This window comes from Motacilla alba, chromosome 13 (assembly GCF_015832195.1).
Source record: "Motacilla alba alba isolate MOTALB_02 chromosome 13, Motacilla_alba_V1.0_pri, whole genome shotgun sequence".
In the NCBI taxonomy this organism is placed as follows: domain Eukaryota; kingdom Metazoa; phylum Chordata; class Aves; order Passeriformes; family Motacillidae; genus Motacilla; species Motacilla alba.
The window spans coordinates 942,026-968,419 of record NC_052028.1 but is presented as its reverse complement, the minus strand read 5'-3'; the positions used below and the strand labels follow the sequence as shown (position 1 = coordinate 968,419).

At 52.0% G+C, this 26,394-nt stretch overlaps 1 protein-coding gene across 4 annotated transcripts; it reads left to right on the top strand.

The window, feature by feature from the left end:
- Window positions 1-70: 70 nt before the first annotated feature.
- Window positions 71-26,394, top strand: ETF1 (eukaryotic translation termination factor 1). 4 transcript variants are annotated; one of them, XR_005258544.1, is made up of 11 exons: window positions 71-376; window positions 14,540-14,715; window positions 15,439-15,578; window positions 18,721-18,859; window positions 19,760-19,950; window positions 20,436-20,565; window positions 20,917-21,072; window positions 21,604-21,668; window positions 22,843-22,990; window positions 24,296-25,601; window positions 25,635-26,394. XR_005258544.1 is itself a non-coding variant. In XM_038150226.1 (10 exons), exons 1-10 carry the CDS (start codon window positions 291-293, stop codon window positions 24,376-24,378), a joined length of 1,314 nt encoding a protein of 437 aa, XP_038006154.1. In that variant the 5' UTR covers window positions 71-290; the 3' UTR covers window positions 24,379-26,394. The 4 variants fall into 4 exon arrangements, 2 of the variants coding, with proteins under 2 accessions (XP_038006154.1, XP_038006155.1); XR_005258545.1 differs by having other exon boundaries at window positions 24,296-25,634; window positions 25,668-26,394; XM_038150226.1 differs by having other exon boundaries at window positions 24,296-26,394.

Below are 26,394 nucleotides of genomic sequence, written 5' to 3'. Positions count from 1 at the left end.
CGGCGCCCCGCTGCCGGCTCCCCCCGGAAGTGACGTCAAGGGCCCCATGTGAGGCGATTGCAACACATGGTGCGCGGCGCGGGGGAGCGCGAGCACCGCGTGCGACGTCAGCGCCGCGCGCCGGGGGGAGCGGGCACCGAGCGGCGGGGCCCGACCGGCACCGGCACCGCCCGGGACACACCCGGCCCCAGCGCCCCGCGCCGCGCCGCCCGCCCGCCCCGCGCCGCCGCGCCCGCCGCCGCGCCTGCCGCCGCGGGAGGAGGAGGAGGAGGAGGAGGAGGAGGGAGAAGATGGCGGACGATCCCAGCGCTGCCGACCGCAACGTGGAGATCTGGAAGATCAAGAAGCTCATCAAGAGCCTGGAGGCGGCCCGTGGGTGAGCGCCGGGCCCGCGGGGCCGCCGCCCCGGAGCGCCGGGTGTCCCGGCTGGAGCGGGGCCGCGGCCGGGGCGCTGCCCGGGCCCGCCCGGCGCGGGGGGGACGGGAGGCGCAGCCCCGGCCCGGCCGCCCCTGCCCGGCCCCGGGGCCCTTTTGTGCGGCCGCGTGGGACCCGGCGGCCGCTCGGGGCCGGGGTCGGCGGGGAAGGCGGGCCGGGGCCGGGAGGGCAGGGCCGTGCGGGACGCGGAGTGGAAGCGTGACCGCGCTTCTCGCACGGGAAAAGGGAAAAGGGCCGCGGCTGCCCCGGGCTCTGCCGGCCCCGGCGCGGCTCCGCAGCTGCTCCCGCACCCGGCCCCAGGAGCGGCCATTCCCCCCGGCCCCGGCGGGGGTGGCACAGGTGCGTGTCCCCGCTCCCGGCCCGTCCGGCCGCCCCGTGCCAGCTGGCTCCGGCGGAAGGCGGATTCCAGCCGGAGGAGACGCTCCTCTGTACCCGTGCAGCCTTGGGTTGCTCCCAAGGGACCGGCTGGGCCGGGGAAGGCGGCGGGGTAAGGGCAGGGACGCAGAGGCTGAGGCAGCGCTTATTAAATGCTTTCCTTAGTGCCAGTTGTTTGATCTTTCTCACCCCTTCCCCTCCCAGCGAAGGTGCTCAGCTCCATTTCCCTGAAAGTAAGCTCTTCCAAAGTTTGGACAGTGGGAAATTTAAAGTCTCTGATCCCGCTTTAATCCTTGCACTTTAATTTTTTTTGTCCCCCCAGAATATGTGTTCCTGCAGCCTGTCCCATGCCAGAAGTGCCTGTTTGAGTGGGCAGCTTGGCTGTGTCTGGTTCCATCGTTTGGGAGCCCTCTTGGGCCTGAGGAATTGCAAGACTTCAAGGTTCTGGGGCTGTAAAATAGCAAAGAAAGTGTGTCTTGGCAGACAGCCTGGTAAAATAAAAATGAGTGGTCACTCCTTAGCCACCCTTGTGGCTGCATTTTCCACAGGCTCACCTGAACAGGTGTTGCTGTAGCTTGGGCAGCACTGGCATCGTTCTGTGGCCACCCCCCCAAAAGCCTGGGGCCAGCTGGCAGAGGCCAAGGTGCCGTTTTGCCGTCTCCTTAGTGCTGGTGCTTGTGCTGTGTGTAGAGTCAGCCCGTGGAGTCGTCCAGCTGACAACTAACCCAGGCAGGAGGGCATCCCGAGTCACAGGTCTCCCTGAACATATTTTACTCTGACCTGTGATGCAGCTGTGTAGGGATGGTGGGTGGGAGAAGGGAGTGGGGAGCCTGGCCTGCCCTTCCCAGTGGCACAGTGGACTTTGGCTGCCCCAGCTGCTCACTGGGCCTGTGCGTGGTGTGGGCAGCACGGGCTGTGCTCGCAGGGGTCCCAGAAAGCTGAAAGGGCTTGAGAAGCTCCAGGCATCGGCTGGAGCTTGTGACATAGCTTTGTGCAAGAGCACTTAGGAAGCCTGGGTGGGTTTTGGAAATGTAGAGTTGGAGTTTTGTCTCCCTGGTTCGAGCTGTGACCATTTCAGTGTCAGCTCTTGTGTTGTTTGGGTTAGATGAGTGCTGCAGAGAAGGTTCCAGCAGCTGTTGGAGTGCTCCTGGGAGGCTGAAGGGCAGGTGTCTCTTGTGGCCCCAGCTTCCTGGGGCCACAGCTCAGGTGTCTGCCCTGTCTTCCCTCTTCCAGTGATCCCTGGAACAGCTCTGCTGTGTAGCAGAGGTGCCACAGGCACAGTCAAATCTGTGTAGGAGGTTTAGCTGTGCCCCCTGGATCCTCTTCTGGAGGTGGCGATGCTGCTGTCCCTTAATTTAATCCGTGCCAGCTGCTAAACCAGCTCCTGAGGAAGGCGGCGCTGGTGCCAGCGAGTCTTCTGTGAGCGAGGTGATGCTGGTTCAGTGTCTTTCAGGGAGGCCTAGCCAAAATTATCCTGGTTTGGGTGCAGTGAGGAGAAGAGGTGCTGCAGCCTCAGCCCCCAGCAGGCTCAGGCTCCCCGGCACAGGAGGTGTGAGGCAGTGGAACAAGCTTTTCTGGCCTTTGGAAGAGTCACTTCCTCTTCCTGTGGAGTAGGAAGACCTGTTCTGGGGTGGGTTAGGGGGCAAAGCCTTCCAGCAGGGTGATGTGGAGGGCCAGGGCCTCGCTGGCGTCCCCACCTTCCCTTACTCATGTGCTCCATTAGTGACCCAGCAGCAGTGTCCCAGTTTCATGTGCTGGCTGTTCCTGCAGGGGATCAAAGCACGGGAAATGGAGGAAGCTGGAGTTAGACATTCCCTTGGCATGAGGTGGTTGGGGCACCTCTGCTCTGATCCGGCTCATGTGGTAAAATAAAGGGTGTTAACAAAAGTCAAGTGAGCAGGAGGGCGAGGAAGTGCCTTTATGGGATTGGTGAGGAAAGGAGCAGTGCTTGGTCAGAGCACCCAAGGGAAAGATTATAACCTCAGCTTTCCCAGAAGCTGATCAGCTGGAGGCCAGCAGGGGTAGGTCTGCCTCTCGAACCTGGAGGTAACATCCTAGTGGGAATGCCCTGTGTTGTTTTTCCAGCCCTGCTAAGGAAATCTGGCTTTCTCACTGATCTCTATAGGAAGAATCTGTCAGCTCAAAACAATGAAAAATAATTTTTAACTCCCCAGCCCCACCTCTCTGCTGACAGGGACTAGAAGGAGCTGTTATCTGTGTCTTGCTTCCTAAACCAGAAGTTATCTCCTTCCAGCTCTCCAAAGCTGAGTGGTCCTGTACAGAGTGGCTGAGTTGGTGTTTCTGATTTGGTGAGGTGGAGAGGGGTAGCTGGGCTCTGCACAGGGTGTGAGTAGGAGCAGAGGGACCAGTTCAGCACTGCAGGCAATTAACCTTCGTGGCCAGAAGAAGATGGGAGTAAAAGGCTCCTGATGGGTCAGTTGTGGCCCTGTCAGAAGTTTACCCTTGTCATGCATCTCTGAGAGCTTGGAGTGCTCAGACTTTGATCCGACATCTCTGCTTCTCCCCTACTGAGGGATTCGTTTTGCTTTCAGTACACAGTTCAGTTTTGTAGTACAGATTTGGGGAAACACTGGGCCCTCCAGAAGCTGCAGCTGCTGTGTCTTTCTCTGTGGAGCTGCAGCAGCCCAAGTAGAAGCAGCGTTAGCCACTGTGTTTTCCTTTCTCCTCTCTCTCTCTCAGAGGTTTTCTGCTGTTGCTTCATGCAATTTTTCAGTGTCAGTGCTAAACTGACAATCCCTCTTTGTTTCCTTTGGTCTCTGCAGTTCTGAATAGTTAGCTGGACTATGGACAGGGTTTTCTGCTAATCTAAGCTGTAAATGCTTGGCAAAATCAAGTATCAGCAACAATAAGCAGTCTTTTTGCTGGGAGAGGACCCGAGATGTTACATTGGAATCATGTTTGGAAACTTCTCCATATCGTAGAAATGCTTTCTTCTGCAAACATCTCTGCTTGCAAATGGTACTTACACCTCCCTGGCCAGATGGGCTTCCAGACCCCAGGTGAGAATGCAGGGTGTGGAGCTCCCTTACAATGGGAAGACTTTCAGGAATGTGCTCTCTGGAGACATCTCCCCTGTCCTGAGCTTGCTCTGTTGGGAGCAGAAGCCCTTGTTGGTTATTTTACTGAAACGGGAAAAGAGGAGGTGAAGATTGTGGTGTCCCTGAAGGCACTGACTGCAAACACAGCTGAGGCTGGTGTGGGGAAGATTATTTTTCCAAATGATATGCTCTGGAAGGTGGGTCAAACAGGACAAATGCAGAAACGAAGTCTGAACAAGTAACTTACTCTGGTTCTAACTGGAAGAAATGTTTCAAAGCTGGAGGAGGGAGAAATGGCAAGAGAAGGGGACATCTTGGTGTCTCCAGAGCCTTGGGAGGAAAGCAAAGTGTTGCAGTTCCTGCATAGGTTTGGATTCTGCCATGTTGGAACTTCCATCTACTATATGGGAGAAACAGAAAGTGAGAGAAATAAAGTCACCATGAAGGACGGAGGCCTGTCTCCTGCAGAGAGACATAGTTCTGCTTGAGTTCCTGGAAAATTGAACATAGTTCTGCTTGAGGGTGAACAAGCTCACCTGTTGCTTGAACAGAAAAGATTTGCCCGCATCATTTGCAGATGGGTTCTCTTGCAGTCTGTCTGGAGTCTTGCTGGTCCTGATGGAAAACTCCAGCCTTGGAATTAGGTTCAAGCTGCTGCTGTTTCCCAGCCTTGTGGAACAGGAGGCTGCACTTCTCAACACCTTGTTCTGGGATATGCTGGGATGCTGCTGCTCTGGGCAGCTTGGCAGGGCTAGAGATGTGCTTGAACAACCTGATGCTTCTGGGCAATAAGGTAGTCTTAACCTGTTCCACTGTGAGGATGGTGGGCCTTTTCAGAAGTGGCCTGAGAGCCCACCTGGCTGTGAGTTAGCACCACTGTGGGCAGAGCTGTGGCAGCTCCACTGCTGGGGGGCACTCAGGGGATGACTGGGGTCAGTGACAACTATCTCCTGTACAGGGTTGCCTTGTTCCCAGTTTCTTTTGGACAAAGTCCTGGGAAGCCACGGTGCTGGCGTTCTCTTGTGCTGCCTGAGTGAGCTGTGTTTCCCCCTAAATTAGGCAGAGCTCCTGCAGCACTCTCCTGTGAGTGGATTGTTCTGCTGGTGGTGCTGAAAGTGGAATTGTGCTGGGATAACTGTGGGACAGTATTGTAGCTGAGTTAACTCCAGTGTGGGCCCTCCTGCTCCATACAAGACACAGCACAGCAGATTTAGGGTGTGCTATTGCTTCAGTGTGGCACCACCACCGTGCCCAGGCAGGTACCAGAGCAGCTCTCTTGGCTGAGGGGGGTGTCACACCCCAGGAGAAGCATTTGGTGAGATCTGTCAGCACTGACTGGTGTCTGCCTGCAGTGCCAGAGATGTGTCAGTCCAGAGGCTCCTTCCCCTGCTCCCAGCCTGGCAGCAGATCTCTTACCCTGCCTTCTTTATCAGGACCTGTTTGTCATTGTGGCTGTGCCTCGGACCTGAGCTCTGGGTCAGTTTAACTGTTGATACAGGAGCTGTTTCTGCAGCTTTCACCTTAGGATGGGGGGTATGATGGAGGCCTTGCCCCAGGCCTGGGTGAGCTGGTGCATCTGGGAAGGGCAGAGCCATTCCAAGGTGGTCCTTGGATTTCCAACTTGTGCTGTGGTATTTAGGTTGCAGCTCTGTTATGTTGTGCTAGTGCCAGTCATGGGATAGGCTTGGGGATCTCTCCTGTGAGCTGGTATCTCCAGTGGCCCTCTCTTGCAGAAAAGTCCTGCTCCAGCTGGAATTGGTCTGGGCTGTCACTCTGGGAAATGTGAGTCATGGGTGGGACAAGGGCTGGAGGAGCAGGTGGGTCTGCAGGAATTGAGCTTTACTTGTCTGCTCTGACTTGGTGATCTGACCTTAGTGTGGAGTGTTTAGGGAAGAGGTTGTGGTTTAAGTTCTTACCCAAGGCAGATTGCTTCCTCCAAGCTGTGCTTTCTCATCCTGCCTGTGGCAGGGGGAGTTCCTAAAGGAGGTCATGTTTCTGTGAGAGGCAGAGGCTATAATGCTAATACTGCCTTTTGCTTCTGGTGGTGTGAGGAGAGGGAGGAGGTGCTTGTAGAGAGGCTGGAATAGAAACAGTCCAGGCAGAAGGGAGAGCTGAGAGCACTGTGTCAGGAAACCACGTGGGATGAGCAGCAGCTGCTTCCACACCATTTCCCTGCTCTGTTGGACCTCTTCAGGCTGCCAGTGTCCACAATGCTGGGGTGGAAGCTGAATGTGGATTTCATGTAGGCAGGGCTGATAAGACCTTTCAGGACTAAGCTGTGTGTCCTGTGTATCAGTGGTGCTCAGAGTGGGAGGTCTGAGAAGGCTGTGCCAGGTGGGAAGAGGAGCCAGGGAAGCTGAAGCCAGGGACAATGTCCAAAGGGTTGTTGATATCCTGATGTTTGCCTCAGTCTAATGGTTGTGAAATATTTCCTGGGCTCTCACCTGCCTGCTGTACCTGTTCCTTTTGAATTGCAGTGACAATTAGGAAGTGCTGTTTGGAGAGAGCTCACTAGCAGGTGGCTGAGGGGGGCCTGAGCTGGAAAAGTGGCTCCAGATCAGAACTCCAGCAAGTGTCTGACAGCCCGTGGCTGTTCAGCAGCCTGGTACCTCTTTTACAACCATGTGAATCATTAGTGAGCAGTGTGATTCATGCACAGGTCATCATTCACATTGAGCTAGTGAATGAGCCCCTGAGGAATGACGTGGTAGGAGATGGGAACAAGCACCTCAAAAGAGGACAGACTTTTTTGGCTTTGTGGCAACTGGGTTTCTTTTCCCTCCTATTAGCCACCTATTCCCTTGTAGCTCTGGGGCATTAGCATCTTAATAAGCAAATCTGGATTTGTTTCAGTCCCTCAGTGTACATCTTGTGCCCAAATGGCCCATTAGCATAATGCAACAAGTCTTTTAAACTTGGAGCATTAATAATTGGAGAAGGAGGAGGGAGAGCAGGGGAGCTGTGGCAAAACTGAGCCTCCCAGTGAGTCACAAATGTCTGAAGTGCAGAAATGTCTGTTCCACTTCCCAGTAATTGGGCATCCGGGCTTTCTGCATGAGGTCAGATGCAGCCAATAAGGCCTATTCAAAACATGCCTGTGCAATTATGTTTTGTGGTGTGTTGCCTTTGATCCAAGGATTTTGGAGAAGCATTGATTCACCTTCTCCGAGGGGTGTGCAGGACACTTGTGCTGATTCAGTGTTTGGGATGAAATTGGGATCTGCTCCTGGAGCTGCAGGTCTGATGTGGGTTGGGGGTGCTGGTGGTGGCCTGAGCAGCAGTATCAGAGCCAGCCCCAGTCTGGGGACAGAGCTGGCCTCCGTTTGGGGATGGAGCTGCTGTCGTGTCCCTCTGGGCAGGTGGTGTGTGGTGGCCCAGGGGCCAAGGGCTTGCTGTCACCTGCTACCTCTGCAGCCCTCAGACACACAAGAGCTGCCAAACTGTGCTGTGTGGAGGAGTAGAAGTCCGTGACCTGATTCTCGTCTCACCTCCTTTGTGTCCTGGGAGTGAGGGAGGCTGAGCTCGGGAGGCAGCTCCTGGCAGGCTGCCGGTGGCTGCTCAGGGGGAAGCACTGCCTCACCTGACCCTTGCTCAGGCTGTGGCCAGGCTTGCCTCTGCTCCTTTGCTGTGCAGCCATTTGCTGCCTCCCTGTGGGAAGCTATCCCTGGCTGCTGGAGCCAGGGTGCACTGAGGAAATGAGGCTCACTTGTGTTTTCCAGGGTGGGTTCTGGCTGGGTGCTTTTCTCCCTGGCAGCCACTCAGAGCTTGGTTGGCATCTGGAGGCCTTTCCTCTCTGGGGAGGTTGGTGGGTGAGGGTAGGAGGGCAGGATACCTTTCCAGGACAGTGTGAATGTCTGCTTCAAGCTGGTTCTGGTTACATGAAGTGCTTTTTCTACCCAGTCTGTCAGCATTAGAGGAGAATGGTGTACAAGGTACCCATAGTGGGCTTTGGAGCAGGACTACAGCAGGAGAGCCTGGCATTGTGTGAGCCATGGTGGAACAGCTGCATCGTCTCATGCTGTGCAGTTAAGTGGTTTTCCTTTGTCCAGGGGAGAGGTGGCATTCAGAGGCTGATGGAGGAATTCAGTGTCTGGGGTGTTTCTTCAATTCATTGGGGGGGGGGGGGGGGGGGGGCGGGCTCAATTTCTCCAATTAATGCTTATGCTGAAAAGGATTCCTGAAGAATTAATTACTTGGTATCCTGACTCTGCAAATCCTCTCCTCATACCCACCCTGCCCCCATCTTGTCCTTTTTTTCTGCTTCTGAGGTGTTGGTGGATCCAGAGAGGTGAACTCTGCCTTACTTTTGCTTGGGAACTGGTCCCTTCCATACCTTCAAACCCTTCTTTGGATGACATGGAAGGCTTTGAGAAATGGCTTGTATTCATGTCGCCTTTTAGGAGATGATCCAGAGCTCTGCCACATGCTGGGGTGAAATGCAGGATGCCTCTGAGGGATTGTGTGGTTCCTGCTGAAACTGTGCTGTACAAAGTTCTGCCTGGCTTTTGGCTCAGCTCCACGTTAAACCTCAGAGGAGCTGTGGTGGGTCCCACTGAGCCCCCCCAGTGCTGTGTGCCCTGGCTGGGTGTCTGTGCAGTGCTCGTGTCCTGCTCCAGCTGTGCTCAGAGCCCATGGGCTGAGCAGGGAGGGGGATTCATCTGCTTCTGGTGGAGGCATCACAAAACCCTGGTGCCTCCGAGCAGCAGTTAGGCTGAGGGTGTTTGCTGGGTTTATTGCAGAGCATTCAACTAATATTCTTACAGGCTGTGTAGTCTTTGGCTTCCAGGTGATGTGGCCTCTGACGGATCCTGGCCTCTGGAGATTCCCTGCTCTTTCCTAGCAGGTTTTCCAGGAAAGGTTGTGCAGCTCTTTCATCTGCTGTTGCCTCTCCAGATTTGGCATCTCAAGTGGACTTGAGCCACTTTGTGTTTGATGAAGGCTTTGTCTTTTTAAAAGACATTAAGTCTTTAATGGGTGCAGCTGTGACCTGTTTGTTTCACAGCCATAATTCATAAGTTGCAAGAGTGTGTGTAGAACTTCCCTCTGGCAAGGTCAGTGCTCTTGCACACAGAGCAGGATGAGTGGGGAGTGTCTGATGGCCTGGGTGTTGTAAGGGAACCCAAACCAGCAATTTTGTACTTGCCTGTACCAAAGGACACTTCCTTTTTATAGCACTCCATTCAACATCTCTGCTCAGGTACAGCATGAAAAACCCGCAAATATTCTTTCCTCACATCACTGATTTCATGTGCCCTGAGTGTAGTCCTTCACTGAAGTGCCACGTGCCTGCAGCACTGTGGGTGTTGGTTCAGAAGCAGCTCTTTGGCACCTCTGGGATGTGCCTGATGGAGTTCTCCTTGGATTGCAGCGATATTGCTGACATCTGCCTTGCAGCTGGCTGCACGTGGAGCTGCTTTAGCCATCACATGACTTGGGTAGCCTTGGCTGTCCAGGCATCTTGGGCTCCTTGGGATGTGTTGTGCCTGCCCAGTAATGCACAGTCCTGGATGGAGAGCAGCAGAGGTTACCTGGGGAAGGTACCATGGCTTGGAGCAGTGTGTGGCAACAGTTCTTTCATAGAAAGCTTCCTGGCTGTGGAATGTGGTTGGGATCAGATTATCTGGGAACTGTTGGCTCTGTGATCCTGCCAGTCTCTGGCAGTCACACACAGGCCTGGTGCTGCCCTTGGTTCCTGGTGAGAGCAGGATGCTCCTGAAGCTGTGCCCTGTAAAAATAAGCCCATTTTGAGTCCTAGGGAATGACTGCCCTCCCTTGCCTCTGTAATCCCACATTCCACAGTTTGCTGTTAGTGTGAAATGTTTCACTGTGGAACAGCTACAGCTCAGCTGCTGTTTGTCAGGCCTTCTCTGATAGCACAGGGCAGGCCAGTCACTGCTATTTATACAGCAGCCTGTGAAATTAATGCTCTCCCGTGCCAGCTCATAGCCCAAATTGCAGGAGACAGGTTGATTGACTGCTCCTCCTCAGAGTGCTGGTGGTTGTCTGCCTGGTGGAGGGGAGCTGTGGTGGGTGCTGCTGGTTTGGAGTGTGGCAGTGCAGGACCCATTTCAGTGGCACAGCACTGCGTAAGGTGGTAGGAGCCTTTTGGAAAACCACTATATTACTGTCTAGTACTAGCTGAAAGCTGAAGGTCTAAGGATCTGCTCAGCTGTTCCTTCTGATGGCAGGACAGTAGGAATGTGGTGACAAAGCTCTGCAGGTGGAGATGACCACCCAGAGCAGGAGGCTCCTCTGGCAGCTGTCATGGAAAGCAGCCATGGGATGCATGTGGCAGCCCATCCTAGATGGGTGCAGTGCCTGCTTTGTGCTCTTGGCTCCTGTTCTGGTGCCTCCCTTGTGCTGGAGCACAGAGCACATCCACAGAGGGCCCCGCTCCTGGTACCGAGCATGGCGTGGGCTAGGAACAGGGACCCAGCTGGTGCCAGCATCCTCTGGGCCATTCCTGCTCCTGGAAGGGACCCAGCTGTTCTCCGGGCTGCACACACAGCACAGGGAGGGCTCCTGGATGATCCCTCCTCTCCCGGCAGGGAAAGGAGCTGCTCGGGTGCCACAGCAGCTGCTTGCAGGAGTGGCACGGCTCCCCTGCAGCTTCTGGGGACTGGGTTAGTGGTGATTCAGTGCTGCCCACACTGCCACTCGCTGTGATCACTTGTCAGCAGTTGCTCTGAGGTCTCTCTGTGTCTGGGAAAGCTGTTTGGTGGCACAGTTGTCTGAAATTCCAACTGTAGTAACATTGGAGTTTTTAAAATAGAAAGGCTGTCCTATCCACAAACCTTGATTTTCTGAGGAACTTGCTGTCTCCAAAGAGTGAAATGTGCTTATTTTTGCTTCCCCTCTTCCCTCAAACAGCCCTCCAGCACACTGTGGGAGAAAGCTAGAGCTCACGTGCTGTGGTGTGGGAAAGTTGGAGCTTTTATCCTTGTCCTCTCTCCTAGAGATACCTAATGCTGCTCATGGCAGGTGCTGATAAATCTGAGCCAATTGTCCATTCCTGGCAGGGCTGGCACCGTGAGCAGTACCCACAGTGCAGACAATGCAGGCCTTCTGCCTCTCCAGAGCTGGCACTGAACTGCCTCCTTGGTTCTTTGTAGTGTGTGGGCTGGTGCCCCTCATGCTCCTGGTTGTTTCCTCTGTCCCCATCCCCTGAGCAGTGGCACTTGTGGTGCTTGCCTGTGGGCTGGGGTGCTGTTTCCCTCCATCACCAGCATCTCGAGCATCCCGCCCTTGGATGGCACGGGCAGCTCTTTGGCCAGAACAGGGACATCAACTGGCTGGAGCTCTGCAAGCCCCTGGCTCGGCTTGGTCCGAAAGCATCAGCTCCCAGCTGCTCTGGTGGAACTTGGGTGTGCTGAACCAGGGGGAAACCTCAGCAGTGCTGTGAAATCAGGATATAGCCTGGCATGAGGTCCATACTTCCTTCAGGAGTGCTGTGGGTGATGCAGGGCAGACCCAGCTCCTTGCACCTTTGACCCCGAGCTGCCAGTGTGAGCAGTGCCCTTGGTCTCACTACATCACTCGGTTGTGCCCCATAGCAGGTGTGTGGTGCAGCTGTGCCCCCTTTTGGGAGGCTTTTGGGATGGTTATGGGGAAATTCCTTACCTCATTCCCGGGTAACTGTGCTCTGGAACCCTCAGCTCTGGTGGGGACAGGGTGGGATTTGCAGAAATACCTTATATCTTGTTGAGGCTGCAAAGACCCAGAGGAGACTTGGAAATTACCTTACTCTGCAGAATAACCTATTTTTTTTCTGCGTGTTTTTGAACAGCAGCTTTCTTAGAAACTCTTTGCTGCATTTTGTCTCCTTGGGGTGAGTTAGCAGATGCACCACAGGGTTTTTTAGACCCTGCCATACTGCATTAGGGTCACAGACAGGTACAAGCTTGCTTTGAAAGAGGAAAGCTGCTCTTGCACGGCCGGATAACGAGGTGTTGGCAGCGTGTGAGGGAGTTCTGCAGCCACCCTGAGTGCTGGTGCCCATCTGCTTTCAGCTGGTGTCTTGCTGGTCTCAATCTTTGGTTGTTTGCTTGTTTAGTGATCCTTTGGAGTGCTGGGTGTCTGGGGACACGGTGGCAAGCTGGCTGGTTCCTTGTGCTCTAGGCTTCCAGCAGCCTGGAAGGTTGCTCCTGTGGCAAGCTGCATGCCAACTGTTTTGCTGGATTCTGGAGGAATTGGTTAGAGCTTGAAATAGCTCTGCCTGTGTAAATAGTGGTGAAGCATGCCAAACCTGAGAAGTGCACTTGATGTTGGTAGCGGAAGGTGCTTTTGGATACAAATCCAGACTGGAATTTGCTGGAGGATTGGCCCAGGCACAGTACTGTGCTGTGTTGAACTAGGTGGAGATTTAAATGAGGGGGAGTGCATCCTCTAAGACCCTTTAAATATGTTTGTTTGCAGTAATAAATCACCAAGGCTTGTGAAGGCTGCTGTGGTACCTCGAGTGGGGTGTTCCTAAGGAGCAGTGCTGTGACCCTGCCTGATGGATGAGGTGCTGTGTGTAGGATCAGTAACCCCCAGTAGGATCCAGTGGGTGCTCTGTGCTGGCACCAGTGTTTCTGGGGCAGTGGAACACAGCACAAGGCTAGGGGCTGGCGTCTGAGGGGGGTGACTTGCATTTGAAAACTGAAGGGAGCTTTCCAAATGACTTTTTTACTGAGGAATTGCTCTTGGGAGTGCACACCCAGCCTTCCTCCTTGTGCACAAAGCTGGGGAAGCATCTGGAGAGTCAGTCCCGTGAGGAGCAGCTGAGGGATCTGGAGGGGCTCAGCTTGGAGAAAAGGAGGCCCTGGGGGAGGGTCTTCTTGCTCTCTGCAAATTCCTGTAAGGAGTTTGTAGGTGGGGGGATTGGGCTCTTCTTCCAGGTAGCTTGTGACAGTTCTTGCTCCCTGCTCTTTCCCCTCTGTCCTCAATTCAGGAAAAATTGTATGCAATCTCTTCCTTGCAGGAGAGCCATGGAGTGCCCAAGGGGTGTAACAGTCCCACTCCCACCTGCCACACTGGGATGCCCTTAGGGGATGCAGGAAGTTAGGTGTGATGGGCAGAGCTTTCTAATCTCTGGGAAGTCGGAAGACTTTCTTCTTTGAGAGGAGATAACTCAGGAGTGCTACTTCCACAAAGGTGGGGAAGAGTTGCTTTCATTCTGATCAGCCTCTTGCTCAAAGGAGCCTGCTGGGAATGATAGCCGTTATCTGTCCCCTAAGGCTGGTGCCATTCACTGCAGTGGGTAACTGCTTTAATTGAATGGGCTGTGGAGTATTCTTGGCTGGGGTGACCTGGAAGCCTGAGAGCTGCCAGCATGGCTCAGAGCTCCTCCTGGGAATAACGTGGGCCAGTGTGGCTTTCTGACTTGGATTGGTGTGTACGGGGAGCTCAGATATTAAAACCAATTAGTTGTCTTTAAGGTCAAGAACTTATTTGACCTACCAGCCTCCATTTCATCTTGGCCTGGACTGAGGATCTTTGGGAAAGGGCTGTACAACTTGTGTAAAGAAGCTAATGAAGTGATGCTTTTTAAAGCTGTTGCCTGCTGCCTCTGTAGCCCAAACACTTCAGCAGGACACTGGTACGTGGCAGCCTGAAACAGCAGCGAGCAGGGGCTGGGATAGGCTCCTTCCATAAGAAATGTAAAAGAGCAAAACCCTGGGGTTTGATGTCTGAAAAGCACTTTGTTGGTGCTCTGACTCAGAATCCTGAGAAGAGGCTTTTTCACAGAGCTTAGCTGGTTTGCCCTTGAGAGAACTGGAGGATACGATGAGGGATTTGATTTTTATGCCATTACTCTAATGGGAAGCATGAGGTCTGGGTTAAATCTGAGACAATGCAGAGGCAGCACTTTAGACATCTGGGATACTTCAATGGCAAATGGGAGGTACCTACTGGAAGGCAGATGGGAACTTCCCAAGTTTCCTTTTGACTTTGGGTGGATTTGAACCACAAGGCAGCTTAGGGGATTAAGATTTCTGCAGAACCCCAAAGCCCTAGGAAAAATAAATATCAAACTTATTTTCCTTTAATTTAAGCCTGTTCTGTGATTTGTGGGGTCTTATCTCCAGACTCTGTGGCTGGAGTTGGTGCTGGTGAAGTAGCCGTGTGTGCTTAGCACAGTTCAGTTAAAGCAGCTGCCAGAGCTGATGAGCTGCTCTGGGGAGAAAAGTGATAGTGGGAAAGCAGAAAAGACTCACTGTGACAAAGGAATCCTTCCGGTTCAGTTTTCTGTATTAATCTGAGGAAAAGTGTTAAGACAGCACTTGGGCTGCTTAGTGCTCCAGCTGTCTGAGAACAAATTAAATGGCTCTAAGATGTCCTTGAAGTATGTGGCTGCATTGTTTTAAATAATGTCTGCTGGGAGCTGCTTCCATTCCTTCTGCTCACAGCCCTTGGTCTGTACATGTGTTCTTTCTTCGCACGTAGTACCCCAGAGTAACAAGCAGCTTTTGGAGGACTTGCATGGTAGAGGCTGAGCGCTGAAGAAGAGCCTGTTTTGGTTTTGTTTTCTTTCCTCTCGCATTGTTGTCCAGCAGAAGGAGAATTACACCAGTGACAGTGAAGAAGCTGTCCTCGGGGGGAGGGAGGAGAGAACTGTGTACGTGGGATATGGTGTGAGGGTGCTTGTTGCTTTGCTGCCTGCTCACATCCCTTTTTTCCCTCCCCAGCAATGGTACCAGCATGATCTCGTTGATCATTCCCCCCAAAGACCAGATCTCGCGAGTGGCAAAAATGTTAGCGGACGAGTTTGGCACTGCCTCCAACATAAAGTCCAGAGTGAATCGCCTTTCAGTACTGGGAGCCATTACATCTGTACAGCAAAGACTGAAACTCTATAACAAAGGTAACTTCTAGCTTGTATGGATGCTGGCACACTTCCCTTTCTTGGAAGCAGCCTTAAGTTCCTGCACTATGCAGTTTTCTGCTAATCAAATCTGTTGGCCTGTGCTGCTGTTTTGCACTGATATTCCAGGTATGTTGCCCTTGAATGGCTACTTCAGGGGTGGACTTTGGGGCTAGAATAGTAAGGTGGTCCTTGTCTTTAAGGAGTGGGGTCATGATTCTGTTCTTAGTGCTGACTCTGCTAAACTTGGCCAGAAGAGCTGGATATTCTGCAGTAGTTCATTTGTTAAAGTAGTAATTTTCTTTCAAGCAGAAACTTCTGTGTGCCTTATGCATGGCATTGAGCAGCTGCCTTAATTCTGGGAGGAAGAGACCCAGGCCATCTCAGATGAGCCCTGGAAGAGTTCGTTGTTACTGCTTTTGCACTGGCACTCTGCAAATCCCTGTGGGGACCAGCAGAGCTTCAGGGGCTGCTCAGCCTTTCTCTGGATGGTGTGAGCTTGCAAACTCATGGGTTTAAGAGGCAGGTGCATGTCTGCTACAGGTGCACTAAATGAGTTTGCTTCCCATTGTCGAGACTGGGAGGGAATGAGGTAGGGAAAAGGGAAAATGAAAAGTTTGGGATCTTGAATTTCAACTCTACTACAAGTCTCAAGGGCGGGCAGTCAATTTTTGATGGGTTGCCATTCCTTAGTGATCTAAACCTGGATTGTATTGTTTGTAGTACCTCCAAATGGTCTGGTTGTTTACTGTGGAACAATTGTGACAGAAGAAGGAAAAGAGAAGAAAGTCAACATTGACTTTGAACCCTTCAAACCAATCAATACATCGTTGTATTTGTGTGACAACAAATTCCACACGGAGGTAAGGACTCCCCCATTGCAGGAGCCGAGGCCTGGGCACAGCCTTGCTGTGCTTGAGCCAGGAGAGCAGCAGGAACATGCCCTGGGGAGGACACTGCATGGCTTGGGACTGCCAGAGATGGGGAATGCCTGCTGGAAGGAGCTGAGGGACTGCCCAGCTCCTCCCACCCCTGAGTTTGTGTAACCCACAGACAGGAGCTCCTCTCTGTAACTGGAGGAAGGATGGTTTTTTCTTAACCACAGAGGCCCATAGATACTATTCCAAGTCAGGCTTTAAAATACTGCCAAGATAATATCAGTGTTGCCAGTCTTGCTATCAGATGTGTTAACTGAGAGCCTTGATGGAGAACTGGCATGTGCCTAATCTGTCTGGGGGGAAGTGGGATTATTTTTATCCAACATCTTTTAAAGTTAAATGAATGGTTTGAGGCATATTGAAATAAATGTGGATTACAGCAGTCCGTGTATTGCCTCTGAGGCTGTTTTGGCTCTGGCAGGTGCAGAGCCAAATGTTTGCAGTGCCCCTCATGTCCTTGATGTTTCCCATGATAAGTGTGTGACCTGAGATTTAATTGCCTGTTGTCAGACCCATCTGACATGGGCTTGGCAGGCCCTCCAGTGATGTAGTTCTGCTTGTCTGTTTGAGTCTGTGGAGATGTGATCCATAAGTGGCTTCCAGAGGGCAGTACAGCAGGGAAATGTTGCACAGGTGAGGCCCATCCCTACTTTTCTGTCTCCTCACAAAGGATGAAATCCCAACATGCCCTTGACCTCGCAGGAATAAAACCCTGTGCACAGGCAGGAGTTCTGCTGGGCCCCTGTGTCCATGGATGAGTGAAAGCAAGAGGCAAATAAGAGAATTCAGTAGAGAGCCAGGATGCTAGGCCCAGGGAGGTGTTTGTCCCTGCTGCTGCGGGCAGTGGGAGGGTGCTGGGTTTCCTCCTGCCCTGTCAGGAGATGGATTCATTTGGTCTCTTCTGCAGACGCTGCCTCGGGGCACTGATCCAATATAGAAGTGCCCAGCAGGCTGTTCCCAGGAGCAGCTGCAAATCCACTGGTGCTGGTGTGTGGCACTGCTCACCACGGGTGGCAGTGACCTGAGGGAAATTTGTGGAATTGCTGCTCCCGATGATGGGATCACTGCCAGCCCCTCCCTCCATGGGCTCTGTGCTCTCCCCTGGCTGTGGGGTGTGGGGTTATTTCCCTGGGGATTGCCTGCACTGCAGAGTCAGCTGGGGCTGGAGCAGCCTGCTGGGGGCTGTGAGCTCTGCTTTGCCCCCCTCTCTGGCTGTAGAGCCTTGAACCCCGTGGTTCCCCCAGCTGAGCTGACAGCCAGGGCAGCTGCTTGGGCACCCACAGCTTTCCTGGAAAGGTGGGGAGGGAAGGAGGAGGAGGAAGGGCTGCTCTTCACCTTTGGGCTACAGCTGCAGAGAGGAAGCTCGGTCCAGGCTGAAGGAGCAGAACAAAGGCAATGGTCCCTTGGTGCTTGACAGGTCAAACAGTGCAATAGCTGCCAATTCCAGCTGTAGTCATGGGCTGCCTGGCAAGAGCCTCTGTTAAGATATCTTCTAGATATTTTATTGCCTGTGTGAAACTGAAGTAACTCCCCCAGGGGGCTGTGAGCCCTGATGTGCATCTGAGGGGTAGGATTTACAATGACTTACTTAGATATCTTGGCTGGAGCATTCATTCCAGTCACACGTTTTGCTTGGCTTGGTCCCAGTTAAATAGATTGCAGCGTAATATGCCACTTCCTCCTCTCATTCATCCCACTGCTGAGGAATTAATACAGAATATTTACTTTGGCCAGGAGATTCCATTAAACCTCAGCCTCTGTTTCTTCTAAGCTTGAGAGCTGCATCCTGGTTGTGTGGATTTTGGAAGAGGATGACTGATGGGTTTTATCCTTTCAGTTCAGCCCAATAATCAGGCTGACAGCCCTGTAGGCAGCTCGAGGTCCCGTGCAGTAACCCAGCACCATCACTTTCAGTGTTAAACTGGTGACTTCAAGCAATCTGGAGTTTTGACAAGTCCCCCATCCTACTGATGTGGTTTTGCCAGCCAGAAAGAGGATTCTGGCTATTGCTTTTTTGGGCATGTGTAAGTGAGCAGGAGTGTGTGTGTGTGTGTGTGCTGGATGTTTCTGCCCACTCAGACAGCCCCTGAGGGAGCAGCAGCTGAGAGACTGCCTTGAGAAAGGAGTGCAGAGTTTGGGTGCTTGGGCAAAATGAACTCAAAAACCTTGATACTGCTCTGTGCTTTGGTTGGGCAACATAAATGACGCTATGGGAAATACTCAGCTGCTTTTTTAAATTAAGGAAAATTGAAGGATACATTTGCAGCAAATGTTCTGGCTGTCTTCTCCACAGCCAGTTATGCACAGGACTATTATTGCTGCTGTTCCTTATGCTCTGTAAGGCTGAATTTGCTACAGCCACTGTAAATTTATTTCATCATTCTAGCTGTGGGACTTGAAGTCAGCAGGTGCAACAGACCAGTAGTGGTGGTAGGGAGGCTGTGTCAATGCTTTGGCCTACAAAACTGAACTGACGATGAACTGAGCAAGTTCTGCTTTCCTGGTTGGAATGCCAGGAGAATTACTGCTCCAGTTGTGCCAGCCAGAGATGTGGGATCCATTTCACTTCACACTCTCCAGAGCCCATCTCCTGAATTTTGCTGTCACACTTGCCCATGACCTCAGGTGGGGAACTGGCAAAACTGGGAAATTGTGATCAAAATTAAACTTGAGTTTCCTCTTTGCTCTTGACAGTGTTGTATGGGATGGGATTATGTATGGAAGAAAATCCTTCCTGGGAGGGTGGGCAGGCCCTGGCACAGGGTGCCCAGAGCAGCTGTGGCTGCCCCTGGGTCCCTGGCAGTGTCCAAAGCCAGGTTGGACACCGGGGCTTGGAGCAGCCTGGGATAGTGGAAGGTGTCCCTGCCCATGGCAGAGGAAGGTCTTTAAGGTCTCTTCCAACCCAAACAATCCTGGGATTCTGTAGTGATCTGGAATAGTTACAGCTCCTGAATGTGCTGGTTTACCTCCACTTTATTAATGAAAATACAGCCATGAGCAGCTGTGAGCTGAGACTGATAGGGCTGTGCTGTCCCTGGCCCTTCCTCACAGCCTGTGTCTGTTCCAGGCCCTCACGGCGCTGCTCTCCGACGACAGCAAGTTTGGCTTTATTGTAATAGATGGGAGCGGGGCGCTCTTCGGAACTCTGCAAGGAAACACGCGGGAAGTGCTGCACAAATTCACTGTGGATCTTCCAAAGAAGCACGGTAACACACTCGGCTGTCTCTGCTGGGGCCAGAGCCTGTCCTGGGCTGGGATGTGAGGGTGGAAGTGGGGAACTTGGCCTGTGGGGTTTTAGCTCTGCTCAAGTCTGTGCTCCCTTGGAATCTGACAGCAAAACCTCCAGTCTGAGCCTTCTGTCAAAATGAATGAATCACAGTAATATTCAGTTGATCTCAGAAGTGGCACTTTTTATTTCTTGCTGCATTTGACCTTTTCCTTTGGGACTGGCTTTGGGACAGTTGTAAGTAAGTATTAATAGCACAAGCAGTAATCCCACTCAGTGGAGTCGTTAAGGTTTGAGGTGCTGGTGCTGTGTGCACCCCACAGTGAGGAGCAGTGAGCTGCTCTCTGCAGGAAGCACGGGGCCTCATGGAGCAAGGAAAATTCGAGTTCCACTCTGTGCTGCTGTGTTGTAGCCAGCCACTGATGAGTTCAGCAAATTGTCTGCTGGTTACTCCTGGCCTACTGTCCTTTGTAGAGTGGGATGGGACAAAGTGAAACAAAAACACTGCCTCCAGTGAGGCTGTGCAACAGAGACTGCTGGGCTGTGCTGCGTCAGCAGTGTTTGAGGCAGCATAAAAAGGAGATGGCTTATCTTGAAGGTACAGGGAGAGAAGATGTGCTCAGATGTTCAATTTCTTAGAGAATTGCAAATCTTTATAGAAAGAAAAGAAATCTTTTCCTCTGTGGAGAAAAATCACCTGGTGGGAATGAACCCTCTTTATTCTCTGAGTGTTCCATGGCAGCCCTTGCCTCGGCTCATGGCAAACTGAATTCAGGAGGCTGTAGCTGCCCTTGGCTGTGGTTATTCCGGGCCAGCTGTGTCCTGAGGACGCTGCTGGCATGCAGTGGGTCCCCCATGGCTGCCCTGTCCTTCCCTGCAGGCAGAGGAGGTCAGTCTGCCCTGCGCTTTGCCCGCCTGCGCATGGAGAAGAGGCACAACTACGTGCGCAAGGTGGCCGAGACGGCCGTGCAGCTCTTCATCTCCGGGGACAAGGTCAACGTGGCCGGGCTCGTCCTCGCTGGCTCAGCCGACTTCAAAACTGAGCTGAGTCAATCTGACATGTTTGATCAGGTGAGTGGCCTGTTCTGAGCAAACCCACATGTTTGAGTGTCAGTGGTGGGGCAGTGATTGTAGCAGGTAGCTCTGATACGAGATGCTACTCCAGAGGAATGTAACTCTAGTGTCTGAAGAGATTTGATCAAAACTAAAAATGTGATGTATCCAAAGAAGACTCCCATTCTTAATACCTCTTGCAAGGAGCTGAGAGCTCCTGTTCTTGAAATAGGGCTAATAAGAAATCTGTCCTCCTTAGTTTGGAACTGGCATTCGCATTCTTTGTGTTCCCAAATCTAAAGCTGAAGCTTTATTGGAATTGAACTCCAGTAAACCTAATCCTGGTCCCTGTTGCCTGAAAATTGTGGTTCAGTGCTGTGATTCAGAGGTGCCTCAGGTGAAGTGCAGTAATGAGAGCAGTGGCTCCCATGGCAGGGTGAGGAGTCTGATAGCCCTGCTCTGGGGTGGATTTACGATTTCCTGTCTCTCCTTCTCTCGTTCAGCGGTTGCAATCCAAAGTGCTCAAACTAGTTGATATTTCATATGGAGGAGAAAATGGCTTCAATCAAGCAATTGAGTTGTCAACTGAGGTCCTCTCCAATGTGAAATTCATCCAAGAGAAAAAGCTAATAGGTACGTGATGCACTGCAGCCTCCTCCTGAGCCAGGTGTGTGGCATGGGTGCTGCTCTTGCTCTCGCCCTCCTGGCAGTGCCCTTGTGCTGCCCCAGCCCTGCCATGCTGGCTGAGAGTGGGACTTGCAGTGGTTCTTTTTGCTGCCTGGACACCTCAAGTGTTGGCATGGGGGTGGGGTTTGGTTGGTTTCTTTTTCTACACCAGACTTCTTGGACCTTCTCTGTCCTTCCATCAGAGATCCCAGGCCTTTTGGTGGCCTGGGATCTCACAGTTTCTTGCATTCAGATGAAGCTTGTTTGAAGTGTGTGTGCTGTGCTGAGTGCTCATGGCAGGCTCTGTGTGCCCTGCAGGACGATACTTTGACGAGATCAGCCAGGACACAGGGAAGTACTGCTTTGGTGTGGAAGATACACTAAAAGCTTTGGAAATGGGAGCAGTAGAGATCCTGATAGTCTATGAAAACCTGGATATCATGAGATACGTCCTGCACTGCCAAGGCACAGAGGGTACGTGGTGCTCTGGGACACTGGAAGCTCTCAGGGTTTGACACCTGAGGTGCCTCACTGGGATGGGTTTGCTGGAGGAGCTCCCTGAGGACGTCTGACCACAGGGATGTTGTGTAGGTCTGTGTTACTTTGCACATTTCCCAGCCTCTGGGGGAAAAGCTGGAACAAGCAGGGTTCCAGTGCACAGAGGGAATTGCACTGCCAGGGGGCACTTGATCCCAGGGCTAGCCTGGAACCTCCTTCCAGTTTTGTGAGTGTGATACCAGAGGGGAGACTGAGGTCACCTTGTGTCCAGAAACACAATTCCTGGGCCTGCAGCAGGACCTGTCCCCCTCTGTGTTGGCTCTGCAGCTGCCTTGTGCTGCTGTGCCCTGTGGGGTTGCTCACAGAGCTTTGGAGAGAAAGGAAGGCAGTGGGGGTGCCCAGACCCTCTGTGTTGTAGTTGCTGGCTGTGCTCAGTCTCCTGCTGTCTTTAAACTGCATCTTGTAGCCTTACCCAAACTCATACTATCATTTTTCCTCCCTTCTCAGAGGAGAAGATCCTGTATTTGACACCAGAGCAAGAGAAGGATAAATCCCACTTCACAGACAAGGAGGTATTTCAGCTTTCGGGCTTCTGGGTTTGTTCTCAGTGTGTTGGTGCAGAGCTCTGGACATCTGGGCTAAGTTTGTCCCAAGCACCTGAGCACAATGACCTTTGGCACTCAGTGACACCTCAGGGCAGAAACCTGTGGCTCTTCCTGTGAACCCCTTGGAACTCACCCCTGCTTTTCTCTGGTCTTCCCTGCTGCTAATGCCAAGGTTGTGTAAATGGGCAGTGTCAACCTTTGACCACCACCAAACCATCACCTACAAGGGTTTGGTAGCCACCATGCAGGCAAGGCCCCCCCCCGTTGCTTCCTGCTTACGAGGCACTGATTTGGTTGTGCAGAACCACTGTGAGGTCAGGAGTGGTGACCTGGATCAGGTGCCAAGGGAGTGTCTGCTTTGGGATGCATTTGACATGTGGAATTGTCATTTGCTGCCTGAGTTTGCGGCCTGTGCAGGTCAAACAGCCCTCGTGGACCAGGGCTCTGTGTTACTTTGCAGAATAAACTGGGAAAAAAGTGTCCCTTGCCAAAGGGTGGGAGTCTGTCCCACTTGGGTTATGCCTGGGGGCCATTTCCAGCTGTTTTCCCTCCTGGAGGGAGGACTGCCAATCCCTGCTGTTCATGGAGGGTTTGCAGTGTTACCTGCAGTGAGGTACTTCTGTTTCACAATAATCACTACACTTCCTGCTTAGAAAACGGTGCCTTTTGGCTCTGTGCTTGCATGAATCAGTGTTCCTGCCTGAGAACAGGGCCTGCGGGATGAGAGGGGCTGCAGTCTGTGCAGGGGGCAGAGCAAATCTGAATGAGCAGTGAAGCTCAGATGTAGCATGGAGTGACACTGGAGCAGAACACTCAAGGCAGTTTTTCTCCTGCTTCTGCAACTAAATGTCGTATTAGAGGCCCAAAACTGTCAGTGTCATTAATTAATTAATCACTGTCCGTGATTAATTTTGTAGCACCAGGAGCTGCTGGTTGTGCCTGCTCTTGCCTGGTGCACTTGTGCCAGGAATGCCTTCTCCCAGGAATGTCCCTGTGGAGCATGAGGGCTGCTGTCCCTGCTACTGCTGACAAAGCCATGGAGCCAACTTGGGGGGGTGGGGGGTGGATTTTCTCAGTACTGAACACAAAGTGACTGTAACAGGGTTTTATTATTTATTTTTCCCTTCCAATGTCCCCACAGACTGGGCAGGAACATGAACTCATAGAAAGTATGCCCCTCCTGGAGTGGTTTGCAAACAACTACAAGAAATTTGGAGCAACATTGGAAATTGTTACAGACAAATCACAAGAAGGATCCCAATTTGTGAAAGGATTTGGAGGAATTGGAGGTAAACTGCAAGAGGAAAATGTGTTTGTCTTGTTTAGTGGTTGGTTTGACAATCTGGTGCCAACACGAGTGAGATTAATCTTATTCCTGTCAGTCATGAAACCAGTTTGAGAAACAGTTGTGTTCACCAGGGTGGATTCATTCCCTGTCCAGCAGGATGGTGATCCACGTTGGGCCCTGTCACTTTCCAGCTGTGTTCCTCAATGCCTGTGTCCTGTGCAGGGCTCAGGGATGGGCTTGCCCCCCTGTGCAGATGCTGGCACTCAGGGGGGCCCTGAGCTGCCTGGCTCTGTCTGCACAGGGGCTTGGTGGCAGCCCCTGCCCTGCCCTGGGGGCTCCAACAGCCCCCAGCTCTGTTCCTGAAGCACTTGGAGCTGTTGCTCATCTCTCAGAGCCTCCGTGTACTTTGCTCCCTGATCTTCTGCTTCTTTTCAAAAGAAAAGTATTTTTAGTCCATCCTCTGGAGCAGTGAGGCCTCTGAAAGCCAGTCCTGCTCTGGAGCTCACTGAGCATCAGCCATGCCTGGCAGAGGTGCAGGTGGTTCCTGTGCCAGTCTGACAAATCCTGGGCAGGTGGAGCCACACCAGTGCCATGCTCCATGTCCTGCCTGGGCAGGGGTTCCAGACAAAGCTGTGCCACTGGCTGTGCTCAGCTTTGGTGGATGTGAACCAGGGAGAAGTGCATTGTAAAGGGGAATTTCTAGGGCCCAGAGAACAGCAGTCAGGAGGAAAGAACCTTGGATTGTTTGCCTCCGTAAGGAGCAAGGTTGCTAAGTTTTCAGGGTTTGTAATTCCAGGAGTCTTATTTCCTGCCAGATCCAGCCTCATTGCATGGTGGGATCCTCTTTGCTCCCATGCCCTGTAGGCTGGAAACGGAATGTCCTTGAAAATCTCCTTCACTTCAGTAAGTGATTCCAGGCATACAGGATTTCCAGAACCCCAGGTTGGTGTTTGGGGTAGGAAGAGGAAAACAGACACTAAAACCTGCTTTTACTGCATTGTAAAAGTAGCTGCAGTGCCAGCTGCCCTCTGGATTTTACTGCCAGGCCTGGATCGGAGCAGTGACACTAGGAGCAGTGATGTGCCACAGATGTTCTGTGCAGATGCGGCCCTAGAGCAGGCTCAGCTTTTCCAGGAGGAAGCTGAGCAGCTTCCTTTGGGCACTAAATTCCCTGTGGCATGTCTCAGTGCAGCTGCCTGTTTGCTGCCAGGCCTCAGCTGGACATGACTGGGAAGCTGTGGGAGCAGGGCTGGGGAAGCTGTGCCTGTGGCAATGCTGGGGAAGCTAAAGGCTGTTTCTTCGGCAGGTATCTTGCGGTACCGGGTGGACTTCCAGGGCATGGAATACCAAGGAGGAGACGATGAATTTTTTGACCTTGATGACTACTAGGTAGTCGAGCTGGGTCCGGCAACACGTGCCTCGCCCCTCCAGCATCCAACCCAAGGAGCAAACTCATGGTGGAAAACACAACTGATCCCTGCCTTAGAATTGGAACATTTCCAGAACTTGATCCACGAGCATTTGGATTTAAGAAAGCAAAACCCTACACTTTGATTTGTCATAGTGTCAGTACAGCAGCAAACTTCTAAGTTCCTATATGCCACTTTGGACTAATTTAAAAAGAATCCCAGTTTTTACTTTTACTCAATGGTGAAATTGGTTGCTCTTGTATTTTATGGAAATGATTTTTTTAACCTTCATGATACATTAACTGCTGTAAACCTCTTCCTTCCAAAATTAATAGAAGTAAGATCCTACTGGTTTGTTTCTTTATACTTTGATTGGAGAAATCAATTGCTGCATTTGGCAGCGCTGTGACCCATTTACATGGCATTCTCAGCTTAGCCTGCAGAAGAAATGGAACGAGGTTGGAGACATAATTCTCTTCAAAAGCTTGAGGAGGCACTGACCTGAGTGCTGGTTCATTACATGTGGCTTGCAAATTCTGATGGTTTGGGGAGGCTCACCAGCCGAACGTGCTTTAATCTATTTGCAGAAACACTGCTCTTACAAACTAGGAAATGCACTTCATGGATTGCAATGAAAATGCTGCTGGAGTCTTGGGCTTAATTTGGATTTGAGCAGTGCAGCCTTCAGGAATTTATTTTTTTTTCAGTCTTGACAAAAATAAACATGAGATTTCAGTGAAGTAAGGTACACTTGGCTTTTTGTTCCTCAGTAAGTTTTTCTTTTTGCTTTAGGACTGCGTAAGGTTTCCTCGATTATGTGAATTTGAGCCCACAGGTCTTAAATGGAAGTGGGTGTTTGACAGGAATACTGAGTCAGTGGAGTGAAGGCTGAATTAGTGCTGGGAGTGTGGAATATTTGATTCTGATCCATGGAGCACTGGCACAGCCCTGGGAACACCCAGCTCCCAGCAGTATCTGTCCTATGGGCATGTGCCCTTCAGGAGTTAAAGGATCACCTGGATGGTCCCAGACTGCCCAGGCTTTGTGTCCTGCCTGTTCCGCAGAGCATCCATAGATCAGGGAGCTCATCCTTGGGGTGTGTTCAGCCTGCTGGTGACACTCTGGGGGTCAGGGGCCGTGCAGGCCGGGGGAGCAGTGACACAAGGGCAGGTCCTGTCCCAGGGGGGCAGTGGCACAGCTCAGGTCCTGTCCCAGGGGCGCAGTGGCACAGCTCAGGTCCTGTCCCAGGGGCGCAGTGGCACAGCTCAGGTCCTGCTCCCTCCCTGGGAGCTCTCCCAGCATTGCTCCTGGTGCTTCCCTCAGGAGCAGCTCCTGTTCCAGCTGCACACCTTTGCCTCTTGTCCTGGTTCACTTGAACAGAGGGAGCTTCTTTTCAAATTTCTGCCACACTGTTGTTTGAGGTCCAAAATTCCTGTCCTTGTGAGCAATACCATTTGTCCCCCTGGTCCCTAACCTGGCCGGTGGCTTCGCTGCCGTCCTCACATCCAAGCTGGAATCTCTCCTGGGAGATGGGGCTGGGTCTGCTCAGGGCTGAGCACAGCCCTGGCCCTCACAGCAGTATGTTCTGGATTTTGCCATTGTAAATGGGTCTAATGTGACATGACAAGACCACAAAAATTGGTTGTAAATTTACATTTTTGAATATACTGCTTGTTGTTTCACATGATACATTAGGGTATGCAGCTCCTTTTTGTAGTTTTTATTTTTACTATTTAAGTTTGGAAATGATGCCAAATTTTTGTATTTCTTTAATCAATGTGTTCTCTTCAGTGATATATATTGCATTATATATTGATGTGTATATCAATATATACTGATATGTATTACACTTACACATGCAAACACACTCAGTGGGGGTGGGAGATCCTAGCCTTCGCATACTATATAGCCTCTGCAGAGAGATCCCAAGCAGTGATATCTTGGTGTTGTGATGTACAGAAATGGAGAAGAGTATTAAACCATATTTAAGAATATA

What these genes read in the sequence shown, in the direction of transcription:
- ETF1 (XM_038150226.1), top strand. Translation starts at nt 291, where the DNA reads ATGGCGGACGATCCCAGCGCTGCCGACCGCAACGTGGAGATCTGGAAG. An exon ending in AGCCTGGAGGCGGCCCGTGG is followed by an intron (nt 377 to 14,539) that starts GTGAGCGCCGGG and finishes TTCCCTCCCCAG; the next exon opens with CAATGGTACCAGCATGATCT. An exon ending in GGATCTTCCAAAGAAGCACG is followed by an intron (nt 18,860 to 19,759) that starts GTAACACACTCG and finishes CCTTCCCTGCAG; the next exon opens with GCAGAGGAGGTCAGTCTGCC.